Below are 22,552 nucleotides of genomic sequence, written 5' to 3'. Positions count from 1 at the left end.
CATATAAAATAGCCAACTAAGCAGTAAGTAGTTAATAACTACTATCAGCCATCATTTGTGCTACAGGTTGTGGGGAAGATAACAAAAAAAACTTTAAGAAAATCCAATACTTAAAGAAATTTACAGTATGGGAATTAAGGTTAAACAAATACAAATTGAACAATAAGAGAACGTAAGAACTTTGCAACTGAGTATTAGTGCAGTAAGATAGAGGACACAGTCACAAAAAACTCCATCTGAGAGTGCCTGTGTTGGCAGCTTACGGTACAAGAATAAATTCTGAGGATAGATACCAAAGGAAAAGAACAAGAGGTAGAGGAGCAAAGGAAGAGGAGATGGAGAAACAAGAAGAATCAGGAAAGATGGAGGTCAACAAATCCAATACTACAGGGATATTAAGTAGGACGCAGACTAAAAAGAGACTCCTGGATGATAATTAGGAGGCCATCAGTGACCTTAAACAGTGCAATATCAGTAAACTAAAATGGACTAAAAGGTAAACAATATGGCTTACCTTTTGAAAATTTAACTGTGACTTAATAAAAAAGGAGAGACGTAGGGTAGTAGTTTATTGAAAATTTAGGGACTAAAGGAAAAGGATTTTAAAAACCCACAAGATCCTGAGTTTTGGGAGTCACTGGAGAGAGAATGAATACAGTATAGGATCATCTGGAGTTAAGAGAGTAAGTTAAGTTTTGAAAAGGTTAAACTTGAGAGGTCTGTGGACCATCTAGATGGAGATGCCAACAGTCAGCACAAAAAGAGAAAAAAGAAAATCCTGGGGCTTGAGAAAGTGGTCAAGGCTAAAGGCATAGGTATTACTATAACCACAAAAATGCTCGATGAGGTGATATTACCCCCCAAAATAATCAGGACAAGAATACCAAGAACAGAATTTCAAGAAACCCTGATGTTTGCAGGAGTTGAATGAAACGGAGTCAGTAAAAGAAAATTAGAAGGAATGGTCATAAAAAAATCATAAGAAAACCAAAAGGACATGAATTGTATTCAAAAGAACAAAGGTGAGGACAATTTGAAGAAATAAGGAGAACTCAAATAAGACAAAGGATGGGAACTGAAAATAATCACAGACTTTGGCAACAAGAGTTTTCAATAATGACTTCATTGCAATAGTCTCCACAGAATAATGCCAGCAGAAGCTTCTGCCCCAGTCCATCTTTTATGTCTTTCTCTACCAACTTAATAAATATTGGTTTAACCACAAACTTGATTCCTTGCCCTGGGATCTGGTACTATCCTAGCCCCCAAAAAGAGAAAATAAAGAACTCCATGAACCCCCCAGATCAGACACTTGGAATGAGGGGAGGCTTTTGCTATCTTTAATCCTTGGTTCTATTAATAAGACAATTTTCTTGTTCCTGTAACAAAGCCTTCACCTTAATCTCCTCTGCAGAAAGCAGATGCTATCAAGCGCTGAGAACCTAGCCAGTTGTTTTAGAGTCTGGAAGCTTGCCACTGAGCAAAGAGAACTAAAATAGGATGGTGCTGATTATAGTGCATAATTTACTGTTTACATGCTTTTTGTTTATCTTGTACCCACTTAGATGATAAGCTCCACAAGGGCAGAACTTCTGTCACTTGTCTTGCTCACCTGAGCACTAAATAAATATTACTAACTAAATGAAAAAAAGCAAATTACAGAACACACGGAAGAAGGCTTCTGATGATATAATTTCAACCACCATGAGAATTTTGAAGCAATCATGGAAAACAGAAGAAATGCCAAAAGTCTGATCAAGCCTAGGTTTGCTAGGAAAATTTACACATAAAGAAGAAAAACTGAAATTATATCTGATGCCAGTGATCAAAATCCTAGGAAAACTGTGAGCACTAATTATAATGAGTATCAATTTGATAATTAAACAAATTTCCAATAAAAAAAGACAATCCCTCAAAAAACAAATTAAGTTGAATTTTACAAACTTCAGTTTTAATGTACTTTTTTGGACAGTACACTAGATATTACTTTCCATCTAAGTGGGGGACGGGTCCCATCCAAAAAAATGAGATGACAAGAAAAATATGTTACGGACAAAGGAGCAAGGTAAAAACCTACAAGACCAAATAAATGAAGAGGAAATAGGAAACCTACCTGAAAAAGAATTCAGAGTAATGATAGCAAAGATGATCCAAAATCTCGGAAATAGAATGGAGGCATGGATTGAGAAAATACAAGAAATCTTTAACAAAGACCTAGAAGAACTATAAACAACAAACAAAAGGGGATGAACACAATAACTGAAATGAAAAATACACTAGAAGGAATCAATATTAGAATAACTGAGACAGAAGAGCAAATAAGTGAGCTGGAAGTATGGTAGAAATAACTGAGGAAGAGCAGAATAAAGAAAAAAGAATGAAAAGAGAATTGAGGACAGCTTCAGAGACCTCTGGGACAACATTAAATGCACCAACGTTCGAATTATAGGGGTCTCAGAAGAAGAGAAAGAGAAAGGGTCTGAGAAAATATCTGAAGAGATTATAGTAAAAAACTGCCCTAACATGGGAAAAGAAAGAGCCACCCATGTCCAGGAAGCACAGTGTCCCATACAGGATAAACCCTAGCAGAACACAGTGAGACACATATTAATCAAACTAACAAAAATTAAATTCAAAGAAAAAATATTAAAAGTGGCAAGGGAAAACAACAAATAACATACAAAGGAATCCCTCTAAGGTTATCAACTGATTTTTCAGCAGAAACTCTGCAGGCCACAAAGGAGTGGCAGGATATATTTAAAGTGATGAAAGGGAAAAACCTACAACCAAGGTTACTCTACCCAGCAAGGATCTCATTCAGATTCGATGGAGAAATTAAAAGCTTTACAGACAAGCAAAAGCTAAGAGAATTCAGCACCCCAAACCAGCTTTACAGCAAATGCTAAAGGAATTTCTCTAGGTGGGAAACACAAGAGAAGAAAAAGACCCACAAAAGCAAACCCAAATCAATTAAGAAAATGGTAATAGGAACATACATATTGATAATCACCGTGAATGTAAATGGATTAAATGCTGCAACCAAAAGACACAGACTGGGTGAATGGATACAGAAACAAGACCTGCATACATGCTGTCTAGAAGAGACCCACTTCAGACGTAGGGACACATACAGACTGAAAGTGAGGGGATGGAAAAAGATATTCCATGCAAATGGAAATCACAAGAAAGCTGGAGTAGCTATACTCATATCAGATAAAATAGACTTTAAAATAAAGAATGTTACAACAGACAAGGAAGGACACTACATAATGATCAACAGATCAATCCAAGAAGAAGATATAACAATCATAAATATTTATGCACCCAACACAGGAGTACCTCAATACATAAGGCAACGGCTAACAGCTATAAAAGAGGAAATCGACAGTAATACAATAATAGTGGGGGACTTTAACACCTCACTTACACCTATGGACAGATCATCCAAACAGAAAATTAATAAGGAAACACAAGCTTTAAATGACATAATAGACTAGATAGACTTAAATGATATTTATAGGACATTCCATCCAAAAACAGCAGATTACACTTTCTTCTCAAGTGTGCATGGAACATTCTCCAGGATAGATAACATCCTGGGTCACAAATCAAGCCTCAGTAAATTTAAGAAAATTGAAATCGTATCAAGCATCTTTTCTAACCACAACGTTATGAGATTAGAAATCAATTACAGGAAAAAAACTGTAAAAAAACATAAACACATGGATGCTAAACAGTGCACCGCTAAATAACCAAGAGATCATTGAAGAAATCAAAGAAATGAAAATATTTCTAGAAACGAATGACAATGAAAACACGATGGCCCAAAACCCATGGGATGCAACAAAAGCAGTTCTAAGAGGGAAGTTTATAGCAATTCAATCTCACCTCAAGAAACAAGAAAGTATCAAATAAACAATCTAACCTTACACCTAAAGCAACTAGAAAAAGAAGAACAAAGAAAACCAAAGTTAGTAGAAAGAAAGAAATCATAAAGATCAGAGCAGAAATAAATGAAATAGAAATGAAGAAAACAATAGTAAAGATCAATAAAACTAAAATTTGATTTTGAGAAGATAAACAAAATTGATAAACCTTTAGCCACACTCATCAAGAAAAAAAGGGAGAGGAACTCAAATCAATAAAATTAGAAATGAAAAAGGAGAAATTACAACAGACACCACAGAAATACAAAGCATGCTAAGAGACTACTACAAGCAACTCTATGCCAATAAAATGGACAACCTGGAAGAAATGGACAAATTCTTAGAAAGGTATAACCTTCCAAGACTGAACCAGGAAGAAAGAGAAAATATGAACAGACCAATCTTAAGTAAGGAAATTGAAACTGTAATTAAAAATCTTCCAGCAAACAAAAAATCCAGGACAAGATGGCTTCACAGGTGAATTCTATCAAACAGTTAGAGAAGAGTTAACACCTATTCTTCTCAAACTCTTCCAAAAAACTGCAGAGGAAGAAATACTCCCAAACCCATTCTACAAGGCCACCATCACCCTGATACCAAAACCAGACAAAGACATCACAAAAAAAGAAAATTACAGACCAATATATCTATCACTGATGAACACAGACGCAAAAACCCTCAACAAAGTACTAGCAAACAGAATCCAACAGCACATTAAAAAGAGCATACACCGTGATAAAGTGGGATTTATCCCAGAGATGCAAGGATTCTTCAATATATGCAAATCAAACAATGCAATACACCATATTAACAAATTAAAGAATAAAAACCATATGATCATCTCAATAGATGCAGAAGAAGCTTTTGACAAAATTCAACACCCACTTATGATAAAAACTCTCCAGAAAGTGGGCATAGAGGGAACCTACCTCAACATAATAAAGGCCATATACAACAAACCAACAGCAAACATCATTCTCAATGTTGAAAAACTGAAAGCATTTTCTCTAAGCTCAGGAACAAGACAAGGTGTCCACTCTCACTACTATTATTCAATAGTTTAGGAAGCCCTAGCCACGGCAATCAGAGAAGAAAAAGAAATACAAATTATAAAATATGAAGTAAAACTGTCACTGTTTGCTGATGACATGATACTATACATAGAAAATCCTAAAGATGCCACCAGAAAACTACTAGAACTAATCAGTGAATTTGGGAAGGTTGCAGGCAGGATACAAAATTAAGGCACAGAAATCTCTGGCATTCCTATACACTAACAATGAAAGACCAGAAAGAGAAATTAAGGAAACAATCCCATTTACCACTGCAACAAAAAGAATAAAATACCTAGAAATAAACCTATGTAAGGAGGCAAAAGACCTGTATGCAGAAAACTATAAGACACTGATGAAAGAAATCAAAGACAATGCAAACAGGTGGAGAAATATAACATGATCCTGGATTGGATGAATCAGTATTGTAAAAATGACTATCCTACCCAAAGCAATCTACAGGTTCAATGCAATTCCTATCAAATTACCAATGATATTTTTCACAGAACTAGAACACAAAATTTTATAATTTGTATGGAAACACAAAAGACCCCGAATAGCTAAAGCAATCTTGCGAAAGAAAAATGGAGCTGGAGGAATCAGGCTCCCTGAGTTCAGACTATACTACAAAGCTACAGTAATCAAGACAGTATGGTACTGGCACAAAAACAGAAATATAGATCAATGGAACAGGATAGAAAGCCGAGAGATAAACCCACACACCTATGGTCACCTAATCTATGACAAAGGAGGCAAGAATATACAATGGAGAAAAGACAGCCTCTTCAATAAATGGTGCTGGGAAAACAGGACAACTACATGAAAAAGAATGAAATTAGAACACTACCTAACACCATACACAAAAATAAACTCCAAATGGATTAAAGACCTAAATGTAAGACCAGACACTATAAAACTCTTAGAGGAAAACACAGGAAAAACACTCTTTCACATAAATCACAGCAAGATCTTTTATGACCACCTCCTAGAGTAATGAAAATAAAAACAAAAATAAGCAAATGGGACCTAATTAAACTTAAAAGCTTTTGCACAGCAAAGGAAACCATAAATAAGATGAAAAGACAATCATGGAATGGGAGAAAGTATTTGCAAACGAAGCAACAGACAACGGATTAATCTCCAAAATATACAAACAGCTCATGCAGTTCAATATCAAAAAAACAAACCACCAAATCAAAAAATGGGCGGAAGACCTAAACAGACATTTGCAGATGACATGACACTATACATAGAAAAGAAGAAGACATACACATGGCCAAGAGGCACATGAAAAGACGGTTAACATCACTAATTATTAGAGAAATGCAAATCAAAACTACAATGAGGTTATCACCTCACACGGGTCAGAATGGCCATAATCAAAAAATTTACAAACAATAAATGCTGGAGTGGGTGCAGAGAAAAGGAAACCCTCTTGCACTGCTGGTGGGAATGCAAATTGATACAGCCACTGTGGAAAACACTATGGAGGTTCCTTAAAAAACTAAAAGTAGAACTACCATATGGACCCAGGAATCCCACTCCTGGGTATACCATGAGAAAACCATAATTCAAAGAGACTCATGTACCCCAATGTTCATTGCAGCACTATTTACAATAGCCAGGACATGGAAATAACCTAAAGGTCCATTAACAGATGAATGGATAAAGAAGATGTGATACATATATATAATGGAATATTACTCAGCCATAAAAAGAAATGAAATTAGGTCATTTGTAGAGATGTGGATAAACCTAGAATCTGTCATACAAAGTTAAGTAAGTCAGAAAGAGAAAAACAAGTATCGTCTATTAACGCATATATGTGGAATCTAGAAAAATGGTACAGATGAACCTATTTGCAGGGCAGGAATAGAAACGCAAACACAGAGAACGGACAAGTGGGCACAGTGGAGGAAGGGGAGGGTGGGATGAATTGGGAGATTAGGTTTGACATAAATACACTACCATGTGTAAAACAGATAGCTGGTGGGAACCTGTTTTATGGCACAAGTAGCTCAGCTCGGTGTATAACTGAATCACTTTGCTGTACAGCAGAAATTAACACAACATCGTAAATCAACCATACTTCAATAGAAAACTTATTTTAATTTAAAAAAATGGGGTCAGGGGAGACTGGTAGAAAGGCTAAAAATGCAAGAAAGTCACTTTACAATGGAAAAGTTTGGGAAATGTTCTGAAGAGTTGGTAATGCCTCAGGGATTTAAAGGACTTACTTGGAAGTTGGGGGGAAAATAATGAATTTGTATAGGTAAACAAGTGAAAACTTTTAACAGTCTAGTGTAAAAAGCTTATTTATTTATAGTGGTAACTTCTTACTACATTAATAAAAATTAGCATATTAATATACCACAGAGGTATACCAACAATTATTTTTTAAAATAGTTTTAAAATGTAATTGTAATATCATCACATGCCCATTATAGTAAATTTTGGAAAATACAGAAAAATAGAATGAAGAACATAAAAATCACCCATAATTCCAGCACCTAAATATAACCATTGTTGGCATTTTGTTGTACATTCTTGTTCTTCTATGCACATGTAGAAATGCTTTAAACAAACCTTCAATAATTCTGTGTCCTGTTTTTGAAATCTCACATTATATAATGATCAACTTCCTGTGCCACTAGATACTCTTCAAAATAACAATTTTTAATGGTTGTATGATATTCCATCCTACAGACAACTTATAAGTTATTCTTAACAACCCTGTTCAGAAATCTTTGACACCTTCACTAATTATTTTTCTTGGGAATGATGCCTAGAGGTAGGACCACGAAATCAAAAGGTATAAACATTTTAAGGTTCCTGACATATGCTGCCTAACTGTTTTCGAGAAGGAACATACCATTTTAAATTCTCTATACCATACATACAATGTCCCATTAAAGAAAATTCTTTATTACTTTGTGAATAATTTTTCCTTCACTTAAAATTTTAAATAATATATAAATAAGTAAAACTAAAATACACTTTAAATGATAAGAGTACCTTAATATAAATCTGAGTAATTGAATTGGTATGAGGTGTCTACCTAAGACACCAGCCAAGCAGTTAAGTTACTGAAGCACCAGAAAGACAGCTCCATGAAAAGGATCAAGAAGATATTATAAGAATGTAACTAGTATTAGTTTTATATCCAAATAAGAAAAAAGTCAGAATTGTACTCTTCATGCTCCTATTCAAAGAAAGTACGCTTAAGTATTCCTTAAGGAATATTGAACTGTCAAGGAATATTGTAAATAGAAATTCTAGGATCTCAGGAAAAGAAATTCAAGAGACAGTAACATGTAATATACTCAGGTCTAAAGAAAATGCAAAATAAAGCTGCTAATTAGATTAACTGTTAATACAAGAGACATTTTTACAACGTACAGTACCTGATTAGAACTGGCTTTTTCAAGTCTGTCAATCATAATTTCAAATTGCAAAGGCTTAATTTCCATCTTTCTGTTAAGTCTATTTAATAAGGTCTCATCTTCTGAATCCATATCATAATCTGGTTGTTCGTTGTCTAGATTAAAGGCTAGAAAAGAAAAAAAAATTCTTCAAACTCAGGAGAAATCATGGAGTTATATAGAGCCTATATTCAACCACAGGATACTCCCAAAGTATAAAGCATTGACCAAAGAGGAGTTCACGAGCAGACATCAAAAAATTGGTTTTAGAGATTCCGTTGAAGAAAAAATAAATTTTAATTCACATATGATTTAAAGTTTCACAGAACAGTAAAAACAGCAACTAGAATTTTTTATTTTAAAAATAAAGGGTCACAAATATATATATTAAAATATAAAGTAGCAATTATAAAAAAAGATATTTATTCACATGGTAGTTGGGAGCATAAAGAGAAGCTATGGAACTAAATTAACAGTCTAGAAATAAACTCAAGTATAAAATATATGATGGGAATGGCATTTCAAATCACTGGAGATAAAACAGATTTAAACAAACAAAAAAAAGAGGTGCTGGCCTGACAGACTAGTTTTCTTTAAAAATAAATAAATAAAATTAACATTTGCAACATTATAGATGGACCTGAGGGCGTTATGCTAAATGAAATAAGTCAGAGAGAGACAAATAATGTATGATCTCACTTCTATGTGGAACCTAAAAAACAACCCAAACTCATAGAAAGAGATCAAACTTGTGGTTACCAGAGGCAGAGGGTGGGAGGAAAGGGAAATAGAGGAAGGTGGAGGAGGAAGACGAAAGATAAGCAAAAATTGATAGGAAAGTATAATTTTCAAAATTTCACTTTTTTGGGGTACAGTTTCTTCTCTTGGCTATCTCTCAGGCTTTATCATCCATTAACAAAGAGAACAACCAATATGTCACGTTATCAAGAGATACTGCTTGGAATATTCTTAGGGATGTGAGCTAACAGCAAGAAATATGCTGTTTAAAATGAAATCTTCTTTAAGGATTGCCTAGCTCTGAGAGGTTGAATTCTGAATGTGCCCAGAAATTTACTTCTGGGCCCCTGAAGTCAACTGCTTCTTTTTATGAACTGACAAAAATCAGCATGAGGTACTCACTAATATTTAGAATGGACCACTATAATTTATTTGATTTACATTAGTACTATAAAAAGTATACACATTCCTGCTATAACATGATATATGAGTTCCTCAAAAAAAAAATCCTCTATATGCAAAATTGTACACCAAAAATAACAGGCTTATGTAAAATCTATGTAACTTTGTGTTATCAGAGTCCAAGCAAACCATAAACGTTACAGTAGATGGCCACGTCTACTACCTCAAGGGATACTAAAAATGCACAAAAATAACAGAATGGAATTGCTGGCTTGTGGATACTGAGAGAACACAGACTGTAAGGGAACTTGGCGCGTTGGGGCTCCAGCAGGAAATGCAACCTGCCTCTATATGAGAGCTGTGCAAGGCTAGGGGGTACACCTTTCTGGGAAAGGCATCTTAGGTGCAGGCACTCATTTTTAATTTTTTTTTTTTTGCGGTACGCGGGCCTCTCACTGTTGTGGCCTTTCCCATTGCGGAGCACAGGCTCCGGACGCGCAGGCTCCGCGGCACGTGGGATTTTCCCGGACCGGGGCACGAACCCGTGTCCCCTGCATCGGCAGGCGGACTCTCAACCACTGCGCCACCAGGGAAGCCCTAATTTTTTTAATATAGAGTTGAAAGGACTCTTTCCATGTTGAGCAGTCAAGGAAAAGCCTTTGCTCCTCTCTACTGAAGATTTTAATCCTTCTGTTGCTATTCCAGCCCCCTCTGGCAAAGAAAAATCATAGAAGAACCAGGACAACTTCCATGTAGTATTGACCTCATTCCCTTTTATTGATTGTTGTTGAGCTAATTGGTATCATAGACACTTGTGCAGAGTAGTCTGTACAGCAAATGTGTATTACTAAGGACAAAAGTAATAATTTTATCCAGATCACCTGTCCTGATATTATTTTTCTTATAAAATCCTAAATGATACAGATTCCCCATGTCACAGCTCTTTTTGTAATGAATGAGATATTGTTTATAAATCTACCAATTGATAAATGAGAGAAATGTATATAAAAATATTTCACAGGGGCTCCCCTGGTGGCACAGTGGTTGAGAGTCCGCCTGCCGATGCAGGGGACAAGGGTTCGCGCCCCGGTCCGGGAAAATCCCATATGTCGCGGAGCGGCTGGGCTCGTGAGCCATGGCCCCTGAGGCTGTGCGTCCGGAGCCTGCACTCCGCAACGGGAGAGGCCACAGCAGTGAGAGGCCCGCGTACCACAAAAAAAAAAAAAAAAAAAAAAAAAAAAAATTTCACAGGCAATCAACTACATAATTATATAAGCATCTATGTTACTACTCACATTCAATTTGCATTCAAAGGGCTTTTTTTTGGATGGGGGTGTCAAGAGAAAGTGTTTTTTTTTTTTAATGTGGTAAAATACAAGTAACAAAATTTATTATCTTAACCACTTTTAAGTGTACAGTTTAGTGATATTAGGTACACTCACAATGCTGTGCAATCACCACCACCATCCATCTCTAGAAAGCACAAGAAGGATTTTATAATTTCCTACTACCATTTCTTGCTTATGCTACCAAAAATATGGATATACTTAGTAGTGTCTAGAAATAATACCTACCTCCTACATGTATCACAGAAACAATTTACAGAGTAAATCAAAAGATGTTTGTAAAACATACAAAATCCTGGTTTAGTACTAATTCAATTTATTAAGTGCTTACTTAATACATCAGGTAGAAAGCTAGGTATGGTAGATGAAGAGATGAATCCCTGTCTGTAGTTCCTCATTTGGAGTATGACAGTATTGACTTATACTTGTAAACACTCCTGTATAGGAAAAGAACTTTCCGTCTCTCAAGATTTTCCTCCCAAACACACATACCTGGTGGTCACTGGGCTTAGAACATTGTTTTTGTGTGTGTGTGTGTGTGTTTAAAAATCATTACTTATTTATTTCTCCCGCAGTGCATCCCAAGTCTCTCCTACATCTGGTTAGTTCCAAAACTATTCAACTCCAGAACTGGTCCAGCAATGCAGCTGCCTGCAGCCGAGCCTGGGAATTGTCAGATATCTGCCAAGGTGTTGTAAGGCATGGGCTGTGTCCAGAGATGGAAGTGTGGAAAGCAATCCTCCCAGTACCACTCAGCTCCACGTCTGTCAAGCACCTGGCTCAGGTGGGGCTTAGAATACTGTTTGTTTGTCTTAACAAAGCATTATAATATATCCTTTGAATTACATGACCATATCCCAGTTTACATCTTTTCTGTCCTCTGATTTAGAGGAGCAGTATGGCTATATATCATGCTTCTTTTGGATACTCGCAGTAAAGAGGTCAACTTGGGTACATATTTCTGAATTCTAGTTCTTTGGAAGGGAATTGCACCCCTGATGGATACTGTGTGCTACTGATGAGAACAATTCAATTTCCATTCCAAATGAGTAAACCCTTTTAAAACAAGCCTGGCAATATCCCTCATGTTCTTCCTTTCCTACCAGGTCCCAGGCAATATGGCTCTAGGAAATAAAGAGAAAAAAGGCCATTCTGCCATCAAAAAGAGAGTGACCAGAGAATACATTACGAATATTCACAAACACATCCATGGAACATGTACCTCATATATCGAGAAATCTGAAAACTCACCATGAAGGAGATGGAAACACCTCATGGGTATACTGCTAACAAGCTCAACAAAGCTGTCTGGACTAAAAGATTAGGAATGCACCCAACCATATTTGGGCTTGTTTATACAGAAAACATTAACATGAAGATTTACTGAAGAAGCTCTATACACTGGTCACCTATGTACATATCCTCACTTTCAACTTGCAGAGGTACAGGAGAACAGTTTACAAATCCGAAGACCAGAAGGCTTTGCATTTCTTCCTTCTACACAGCATACAGTAATAGGTATCTTGTAAAACAATGGGCAAACCAGGGTCATCTGTGTGGTCTACAAAGCATCTAATAATAAGCTGGTCTGCACCAAGACCCTAATGAGAAACAGAATTGTGCTCATCAATAGCACACAATACCTAGCAAAGGTACAAGTCCCACTATGCACTGTTCCTGAGTCACAAGGGGCAAAGCTGACTCCTAAGAAGAAAATTTAAACAAAGGCAGTCAAAAAATTTAAAACAAATATGATTAAGAAGGAAAATTTCTGAAGGAGTTCCTCCTCCACAGCAGACAAAGCTTCCTGAGAGCTTCGCTTCAAGGTCTGGCCAATGTGGTCAAGTGGCTAAGTAGATCGCTTTATGTGCTCAAGAGTGAGAAACTGGAGTTCCATCTAAGGAAGATCAGGGCCCACAGAGGCAGACTCTTCTCCCTACCATCTTAGTTCAAAAACCAAACAAACCCCAACAGACAGTTATTATGAACAAAGTAATTGTTTAAAATCACAAAGTTACTAACAAGGAGAAAAAAAAGGGCTGCCCAATCCACCTTGAATAATTCCAGTGAAGGGGCAGACAGATGTATTGTTCGACAGCTGCTTCTTACACTGAGTCAGTATCTGTCTTGTATATTTCTTCTTCCACACCTCTAACAATTAAGTTTACTTTCATGTTAAAGAAAAAATTTTCACCTAAAAATTCACTCATACACACATTTTTATCTTCAATTTGAAACAGAAACAAACCATAAACAATACTCTTGAGATTTAAAAGTTTCACATGTAGATAAAGTGATATAAACAAGAGAGCAGCAATTCCTGATTTTAAATGTTTTTTTATTATCAAAATTACTCCATTTTTATTAGTGAACATTTTTTTACCTAAAGTTGCTTGTCTTCTGAACAGGAATCAAAGAAAAGGCTGCAGACACTAAAGGCCATGAGAATGGAGACAATATTTATTACTATGCTTTCAGATTCCTTTCCTTATGAGTTTATTTTCTCTGAAGATCAACATATATCATTAAGGGTCTATAATGTGCTAGGTTCTAAAAACAGAAAGGAAGAATGGGAATACTCAAGATTGTAAAAAAATTTTTTAAATCTATATGCAACCTGTCAAGAGGAAAACTAGAATAAACAAAATATGCTGGGAGATCTAGACTCCAATTACCTTTACCCAAATTATATAGTAGTTACTCTTCTCTAGTAAACAGAGAGTAAAAATCTTAAAAAGTAATAGTTCTGGGACTTCCCTGGTGGTGCAGTGGTTAAGAATCTGCCTGCCAATGCAGGGGACACGGGTTTGATCCCTGGTCCAGGAAGATCCCATGTGCCACGGAGCAACTAACCCCGTGTGCCACAACTACTGAGCCTGTGCTCTAGATCCCGTGAGCCACAACTACTGAGCCCATGAACCAAAACTACTGAAGCCTGCATGCTCTAGGGCCCATGTGCCGCAACTACTGAGCCCACATGCTGCAACTACTGAAGCCCGCGTGCCCAGAGCCTGTGCTCCACAACAAGAGAAGCCACTGTAATGAGAAATCCGTGCACCGCAACGAAGAGTAGCCCTCGCTTGCTGCAACTAGAGAAAGCCTGCATGCAGCAATAAAGACCCACCGCAGCCAAAAAAAAAAAGGAATAGTTCCTAAGGATAGTTGCAGACCAAAACCCCAATGTTCAATTAATCATGTAATTCCCTTTCCTTGTGTTGGTGGAAAAACAACAGGTGTGGAGGAAAATTACATAACTAAAAAATGTTTACTCAACAATATTTAATACAGTAAAAATCTCACTGTCATAAAGTAAACTGGATAATTTTCATTTTTAAAAAGTTTTTTTTCTTATTCCTGGAATCCATTTTGAATTTTCTCTTTCAAATCTCCTTGTTACCTTTTTTCTTTTTCTAGTACGCCAGGGTCACATTAAAAAGCAAGACAAAACAAAAAAGTTTACAAATAATAAAAAGTTACATGACCTAGAGTTGGAAACATCTTATCTTACAGATCAGAAAACTGAGGTTAAGAACTTTGGTGAGTTGAGCACAGGTTTCAGGGTCTTGACTCAGAGCTCAGTGCTTCTCCCACTACACCACACAGATGCTAAATTAAACCCTTCTAATCATAATAGCTGTAATAAAAAGTTCTTTGACTGTCAACGGGAAATAAATTAAAAGACTGTTTTTGTTCAGCCATGGACTTAAATTATTAAGATAATAAATTACATACATTTAATAACCAAAGATAAAAAAGATTAATTTACAAATAAAACAAATGCCAGTTGACTACAATGCATGTAAAAGAAGATACTGCGAACCCAGTGCACCAGGCACTCAAGGATTTGTTAAAAACAAACAATAGGGCTTCCCTGGTGGCGCAGTGGTTGAGAATCCTCCTGCTGATGCAGGGGACACGGGTTCGTGCCCCGGTCTGGGAAGATCCCACATGCCACGGAGCGGCTGGGCCTGTGAGCCATGGCCACTGAGCCTGCATGTCCAGAGCCTGTGCTCCGCAACGGGAGACCACAATAGTGAGAGGCCCGCACACCAAAACAAAAAAGAACCAAAAAAACCCACAAACAATAAAAATTAAAATGAGAACGAACTCTAATAAGACTTTCCCACTTAAAGTTATTTTACATCTAGAAAATGTCCAACATTTACCTATGAATCATCAATGATAATTTTTTTAACATAAAAAGAAGCAACATTATACAAAGCTCCTACTTTCATGCATCTTTAAATTTCTTAAATGCTTACTTCTGGACACTATTTGCCAATATCCAATCCCTTTTTGTTTCTTTTTTTTTCCTTTCTTTCTTTTTTCCCCCAATCCCTTTGATGCAAGTAACAAAATAAGACGGAGGCACTAGTGCACCTTGTTTTGTAAAGGTTCTTCTTTGAAAGTATTAACAATAACACTTATAAGAGTGTCATTCACTTAAAAACTCTCTAGTCTACCTCTTCTTCCAGCTCTGCATTTCCTTTCTTATACAACTTTCCAAAATTATGTTTATTAATCCTTTGAACCCAGTAACAACACTGACTATACAACATGTACAACATGTGTAACAGGCTCCCTGATAAATTAAGATAGATAACAACACCATAAAGCATAGAGAAAGTGGTGAAAGGTAATTCCAGACAGAGAGGGTAGCAGGAAAAAAGACAGAGAATATGCTTAACTACAAAAGACATAAATTATCAATAATGAGTTTGGATAGGAGGCTATATGATTCCAATGTACCTTCAAATAGTAGGACAAAAATTCAAAACCATATGTCCACGGAAGCTGTATGCACATATATAAAATGTATATATATATATATATTAAAAGTAGAGTTGAAGAGTTTTACAAGTCTAGCATCAGCAATGCTATTTCATATCTAAATCTCAGTTAAATGGAACCCAGTGTACAATAAAGTGGGCTCTGACCAGGTAGACCTATGAACTAGGAAGCAGTTGGAATAAAACATCTTCCTAAGATCCCACATACTTAACTCTAAGGAAGTCCAGGGATCTGACAAAGGCTCATAAGTCTCTCCTTGACATAAGTAGCATCAAAGCCTTTAAAACAGTGTTTCTCAAACTTAAGCATTCACCAGAATCATCTGATTGAATCAAACAGATTGCTGAGCTTGATGACCAGTTTCTGACCCAGTAGATCTGGAGTGTGCCTTGTGAATTTGTATTTCTAACAAGTTCCCAAGTGATGCTGGACAACATTTTGAAGACCTCTAACCTAAACCCAAGTCTTCACTCTTAAAAGATTATAAACTTTACTTATTCCTAATGTGAAATACAATGAATTTTAAAAATTCTTGTATTGTTAAGATCCTCAGGCTTCAAATAACTTTCAAAGATACTTAATGATGAACTAGTATATCTCAAAGTTCAGAAGCAACCCAAGCACCATCTCCTCCTCTGCTTGGAGCTCTCCAAGGTTCTGATAACCTCCAAATCTAGCTATTCTAAATGTTGTACCAAGAGATCATATGAATCTTGATAAAGTCAGAATTCTTGACTTTGATTCCCCAAGATTTCCTATTGTTTTAAGACTTGACTAGAGACCTTACTTACACTTTCCTCCCAATGTATAGAAAAAGAAAGTGAAGTGCAGAAGAGTTCAAGGCCACTTTTTACAAGATTATATAGTGATCCAAGGCTGTCTACCAACTAATTTATTCTGTAAGGAGTTCCAGGTTTATACTATAATCAGGATTATTCTCGTAGTCTTTCTGCTGACTAGCCAACAAACTACATTCCTCTCTCACTTTGAAGAATTCACTTTTTATATTAAAAAAAAAAGTATTACTGGTCAAAATCAGTAGCAATGACTACAACTATGGGAATCACAGACCATGAGAATGGGTCAGTGGATACTCTGAATTTTCGGGTAGAGATTTTCATAGTTAGAGAGGGGAAAGAGCCTAATGATATTAGATAGGACCCAGGGGGTGTGATACTGATTTAAAAAAAAAAAAGGTGTATAAAGATAATGATCCCTTTATTCTCCCTCAAATTATGCTTTTTCTTATTAGTCTTCTCTTTTCTCCTCCTTCAGATTCTTCCTCTCGTGTTTTCTAACAACTCAATAGACAACTGGGCAAGTAACTGTTCAGGACATAAAAATGCTAATGGATTCTAATCACATGAAAAGACCCTCAACCTCATTCATAAGAAATCCAAATTAAAACTATACTGAGAAATCAGAGTAAAATCTGGGTTTCAGGTAATGATAATAATGTACCAGTATGATTTCTTAGATTCAACACATGTGCCACAGTAATGCATGATGACAATATTAGAGGAAACTGAAACTGGATGAGAGGTATACAGGAACACTCTGTACTACCATCACAACTTTCCTGTAAATCTAAAATTTTTCCAAAATCAAAAGTTTATTTTAAAAAAATTACTACTGATACACTGAGGTGTATTATCTCTTACCTACCAACTGGCAAAGCAAAAAATTCAAAAGCAATCTTTTGACCAGGATATGGGGAAACAAGCTCTCTCATACTTTGCTAGTGGACATACAAACTGGTATAATCCTTAAAGAGGGCAATTTGATAACTTCTGTAAGAAAAAGATATAATCGGACCCTTATGAAATTCTTTATATTCAAAATTATTCACTGAAGCACTATTTGTAATAACAAAAGACTGGAAACAATCCAAGTTTCCTTCCATAGGAAAATGGATAATAAACTGGCACATCCCAAACACAAAGGACTACTTATGCAGCAGTAAAAAGGCATGAGGACACACTCTACACGCTGATACAGGACAATTTCTAGACTATACTCTTACACACACACGCACACACACACAAAATATGCTAAAAAGTACATATAGTGTGCTAATTTTTCTGTAAGAAGGGGTATAAGAATATCATTTCCTATGTACTTCAATTTGTGTAACAAAACCCTAAAAGAATAGATAGACTAATACAAGTGGTTACTTATAAGGGGAGGATGACTGGAGTAGAGGGTAGACAGGGATGACGTTGTTTTTGTATATTTTTATTTTGGAATATTCTAAATGCATTATCTATTTAAAGATAAATTAAAATCATGTTACTTTGCGACTCTAAAAATGATTTTGTGTTTTAAGAAAATATTCTGGGTCTGTGATCCCTATGTACTGTGATCCCCAGATTCTTCTGTTCAAACCTCTTATCTTATTCACTCTCAACCAATCTTTCAACAAGTACAGTAGGAGGACAAAAAGCCTCACTCAGACATCTGGGTTCATGCAGTATCTTGGCTTAATTAGTACAAACTAATTCTACAATTATATATTTTATATCAGTAAGAACACACATTCTATTAATATCTATAGTGTAAAATAATTAATAAATAAGTCACAGAAAGAGAACGTATCTTTCTAGCCCACTAAATGGTCAGGAACTTGAGAAATTAAACAGCAGTATTCTTTTTTTTTTTTTTTTTGCAGTACTTGGGCCTCTCACTGTTGTGACCTCTCCCGTCGCGGAGCACAAGCTCTGGACGTGCAGGCTCAGCAGCCATGGCTCACGGGCCTAGCTGCTCCGCGGCATGTGGGATCTTCCTGGACCAGGGCACGAACCCGTGTCCCCTGCATCGGGAGGCGGACTCTCAACCACTGCACCACCAGGGAAGCCCTAAACAGCAGTATTCTTATAAATAGACTTGTTTTAATGTTAACAAAGTATTAAATGGACAAGGAAGTAAACTCAGTATACAGAAGATATCAGAAAGATTTAAAATAGAAATCTTAATAGATCTGAAAAAATCCAAACATATAAAACATGAATTAGCAATGAATAATTTCCTTTACAAAAAGAGACTCTTTAACTAAAGAAGATTTCACCAAATATTCTTTTCAAAAACCAGCCCTACGGAAAAAAAAAAAAAAAAATCAGCCCTGGTAGATATAGTTCATTTTAAAATACACATTTTAGACTTCAAAACATACTGCAATGACACAATAATCAAATCGGTGTGGCTGCCATAAAGACAGACATACAGACCAATGGAACAGACAGCAAAGAAATAAACCATTATGTATATGACCAAATGATCAAAAAGGGTGCCAAGGCTAAACAATGGAGAAAGGATAGTCTCTTCAACAAATGGTGTTGGGAAAACTGGAAATCCACATGCAAAATATGAAGATGGACACTTATCTTACATCATATACAAATACCAACTTGAAACTCCTAGAAGAAAACAAAGGCAGAAAACTTCGTGACACTGGATTTGCCTATGATTACTTGAATATGACAACAATAGCACAAGCTACAAAAGCAAAAATAGACAAATGGGACTGCACCAAACTTAAAAACTTCTGCACAGCAAAGGAAACAATCTAAAGAGTGAAAATATGGAGTGGAAGAAAATATTTACAAAACATATATCTGATAAGGGTATAACATATATCTTTATGTAAGAATATATAAAGAACTCCTACAACTCAAGAACAAAATACCAAATAACCGATTTAAAGGATATGAATAGACAATTTGCCAAAGAAGATATACAAATAGCCAACAAGCATATGAAAAGATGCTAAACATCACTAAACATTAGGGAAACACAAGGCTACAATGAGATGTCATCTCACCCTCATTAGGATGGCCACTTCTAAAATAAAACACAACACATAAAATTACACTTGGGGTGAAAGTGGAGAAATTGGAACCCCGTGCATTGTTGGTAGGATGATAAAATAGGTGCTGCCACTGTGGAAAAAATATGAAGTTTCCTCAAATATTAAAAGTAGAATTATCATGTGATCCAGCAATCACACTTTTGTGCATATATCCAAAAGAACTGAAAATAGGATCTCAAAGAGATATGTGAACACCCATGTTCACTGCAATGTTATTTACAACTGCCAAGATATGGAAGCAACCAAAATGTCCATCAACAGATGAATGGATAAACTAAATGTGGTATATTCATACAATGGAATATCATTCAACCTTAAAAAAGAAGGAAATCTTGTCATATGCTACAACATAGATGAACTTCAAGGACATTATGCTAAGTGAAATAAGCCAGTCACAAAAAGACAAATACCACAGGATTCCACTTAAAGTAGACAAATTCACAGATACAAAAAGTAGAACGGTGGTTGTCAGGTACTGTGGGGAGGGTGTTAACAGGGAATTGTTTAGTTTCAGTTATACAAAATAAAAAATTCTAGAACTTCCCTGGTGGTGCAGTGGTTAGGAATCCGCCCCCCAATGCAGGGCTCACGGGTTCGAGCCCTGGTCCAGGAAGATCCCACATGCCATGGAGCAACTAAACCCATGTGCCACAACTACTGAGCCTGCATTCTGGAGCCCGTGAGCCACAACTACTGAGCCTGCATGCCACAACTGCTGAAGCCCGCATGCCTAGAGCCAGTGCTTCGCAACAAGAGAAGCCACCGCAATGAGAAGCCTGCGCACTGCAACAAAGAGTAGCCCCCGCTCGTTGCAACTAGAGAAAGCCCGCACGCAGCAACAAAGACCCAACACAGCCAAAAACGAATAAATAAAATAAATAAATTAAAACAAATTCTAGAGATCTGTTGTACAATGATGTGTACATAGTTAACAATACTGTAATGTATACTTAAAAAGTGTTAATAGAGAAAATTTGTTATGTGTTTTTTACCACAACAGAACAACAACAGAAACCCCATTTTAGGGACTTCCCTGGCGGTCCAGCAGTTAAGACTCTGAGCTCCCTATGCAGGGGGCCTGGGTTCGATCCCTGGTCAGGGATCTCGCATGCTGCAACTAAGAGGCCACATGCCGCAACTAAAGATCCCGCACACCGCAATGAAGATACCGCACGCTGCACCAAAGATCCTAGAGCAGCCAAATAAATATTTAAAAAACAGAACAAAAACACCCATTTTAACCTGAATCAAATCCCAGGAAAACAGGCAAACCCAAATTGAGGAACACTGTACAAAATAAATGGCCTGTACTCAAAAATGTCAGTGGCATGACGCACAAAAAGATTTAGGAATAGCCCAAAGCCATCATGTGATGGCTGGATGCAACATATCATCTGAAGTTTTCCTTCACTATTAAGAATATTAATGGGGCAATTATTAAAATACAAATGAGGTGAACAGATTAGGTAACTGCAGCGGCAATTACTGATTTTGATAACTGTGCTTTGGTTATGTAAAAGAATGTGTTTTTAAGAAACACACACTTGGGCTTCCCTGGTGGCGCAGTGGTTGAGAGTTCGCCTGCCGATGCAGGGGACACGGGTTCGTGCCCCAGTCCGGGAAGATCCCACATGCCGTGGAGTGGCTAGGCCCGTGAGCCATGGCCGCTGAGCCTGCGTGTCCGGAGCCTGTGCTCCGCAACGGGAGAGGCCACAACAGTGAGAGGCCCGCGCACCGCAAAAAAAAAACAAAAAAACAAAAATAACGTGGAAGTAAGGACATTGCTGAACTCAACACCACTATCAATCATATTATGGATATAATAGACATCCATAGACCACATCATCCAACAACACAGATTACACATTCTTTTCAAGCTCACAGACCAAGACACCACATCCTGGGACATAAAAAAACACCTTAATAAATTTAAAAGAATAAAAATCATACAATATCTGCTCTCACATCACAATGGAATTAAACTAGCAATCAATAAGAGAAGCATAGCTGGAAAATCCCAAAATACTTAGATATTAAACAATACACTTATAAATATGGTCAAAGATGAAATATCAAGAGAAATTTTAAAATACTTTTAACTAAATGAAAATGTAACTCATCAAAATTTGTGGGATGTAAAAAAGCAGTGCTTAGAAGAAAATTTAAGCATTGAATGCATATATTAGAAAAGAAGAAAGATCTAAAATCAATAATCTAATCTTCCACCTGTGGGAACTGGAAAAGAAAGAGCAAATTAAATCCAAAGTAAGCAGAAGAAAAGAAATAGAGTAAGAAATAGAGCAAAAATCAGTGAAATCAATAGAGAAAAATATCAACAAAACCAAAAACTGGTTTTTGGAAAAGATCAGTAAAATCAATAAGGCTCTAGCCAAGCTAACTCAGAAAAAACGAGACAGAACATAATTACTAATATCAGAAATTTAAAAATAGGGAGCATCACTACCGAATCCATGGACATTAAAAGGATGGTCAAAGAATACTGTGAACAATTCTATGCCCACAATTTGATAGCCTTTATGAAATGGACTAATTCCTTGAAAGACACAATCTGCCAAAACTCACACAAGAAAAAATATACAATCTGAATAGGCCTGTCTCTATTAAAGAAATTGAATCAATAATTAATAATCTTCCAAAACTGAAAGTACCAGGCACAGATGGGCTCACTGGTGAATTTTACCTAACATTTAAGGAAGAAATTGTATCAATACTCTACAATGTCTTTCAGAAGATAGAAGCAGAGGGAATTCTTCCTAACTCATTCTATGAGGCCAGCATTACCCTAATACCAAAATCAGATAAAGACATTACAAGAAAACTACAGACCAATATCTCTCACGAACATAGAAGCAAAAATCCTCAATAAAATAGAATCTAAAAATGTATAAAAAGAGTTATACTCCATGACCAAGTGAGATTTATCACAGTACCTGTGATAAATACCTTTTTTCCCTGCAAAGCTGGGGAAAAAAAAAAATCAATGAATGTA

At 36.3% G+C, this 22,552-nt stretch overlaps 1 protein-coding gene across 2 annotated transcripts in view; it reads right to left on the bottom strand.

Annotated features, from left to right (window-relative positions):
• EPC2 (enhancer of polycomb homolog 2) overlaps nt 1–22,552 on the bottom strand; it is a 107,420-nt gene that overhangs the window by 31,933 nt on the left and 52,935 nt on the right. For both annotated transcript variants that reach the window (XM_079925005.1, XM_079925006.1), the window contains exon 3: nt 8,383–8,528. In XM_079925005.1, coding sequence (XP_079781131.1) covers nt 8,383–8,528 — 146 coding nt within the window. The remainder of the gene's footprint in view (nt 1–8,382; nt 8,529–22,552) is intronic.

Source organism: Stenella coeruleoalba (assembly GCF_951394435.1).
Source record: "Stenella coeruleoalba genome assembly, chromosome: 6".
Classification (NCBI taxonomy): domain Eukaryota; kingdom Metazoa; phylum Chordata; class Mammalia; order Artiodactyla; family Delphinidae; genus Stenella; species Stenella coeruleoalba.
The sequence above is the reverse complement of the archived record's forward strand: the minus strand, read 5'-3'. Positions and strand labels throughout refer to the sequence as shown.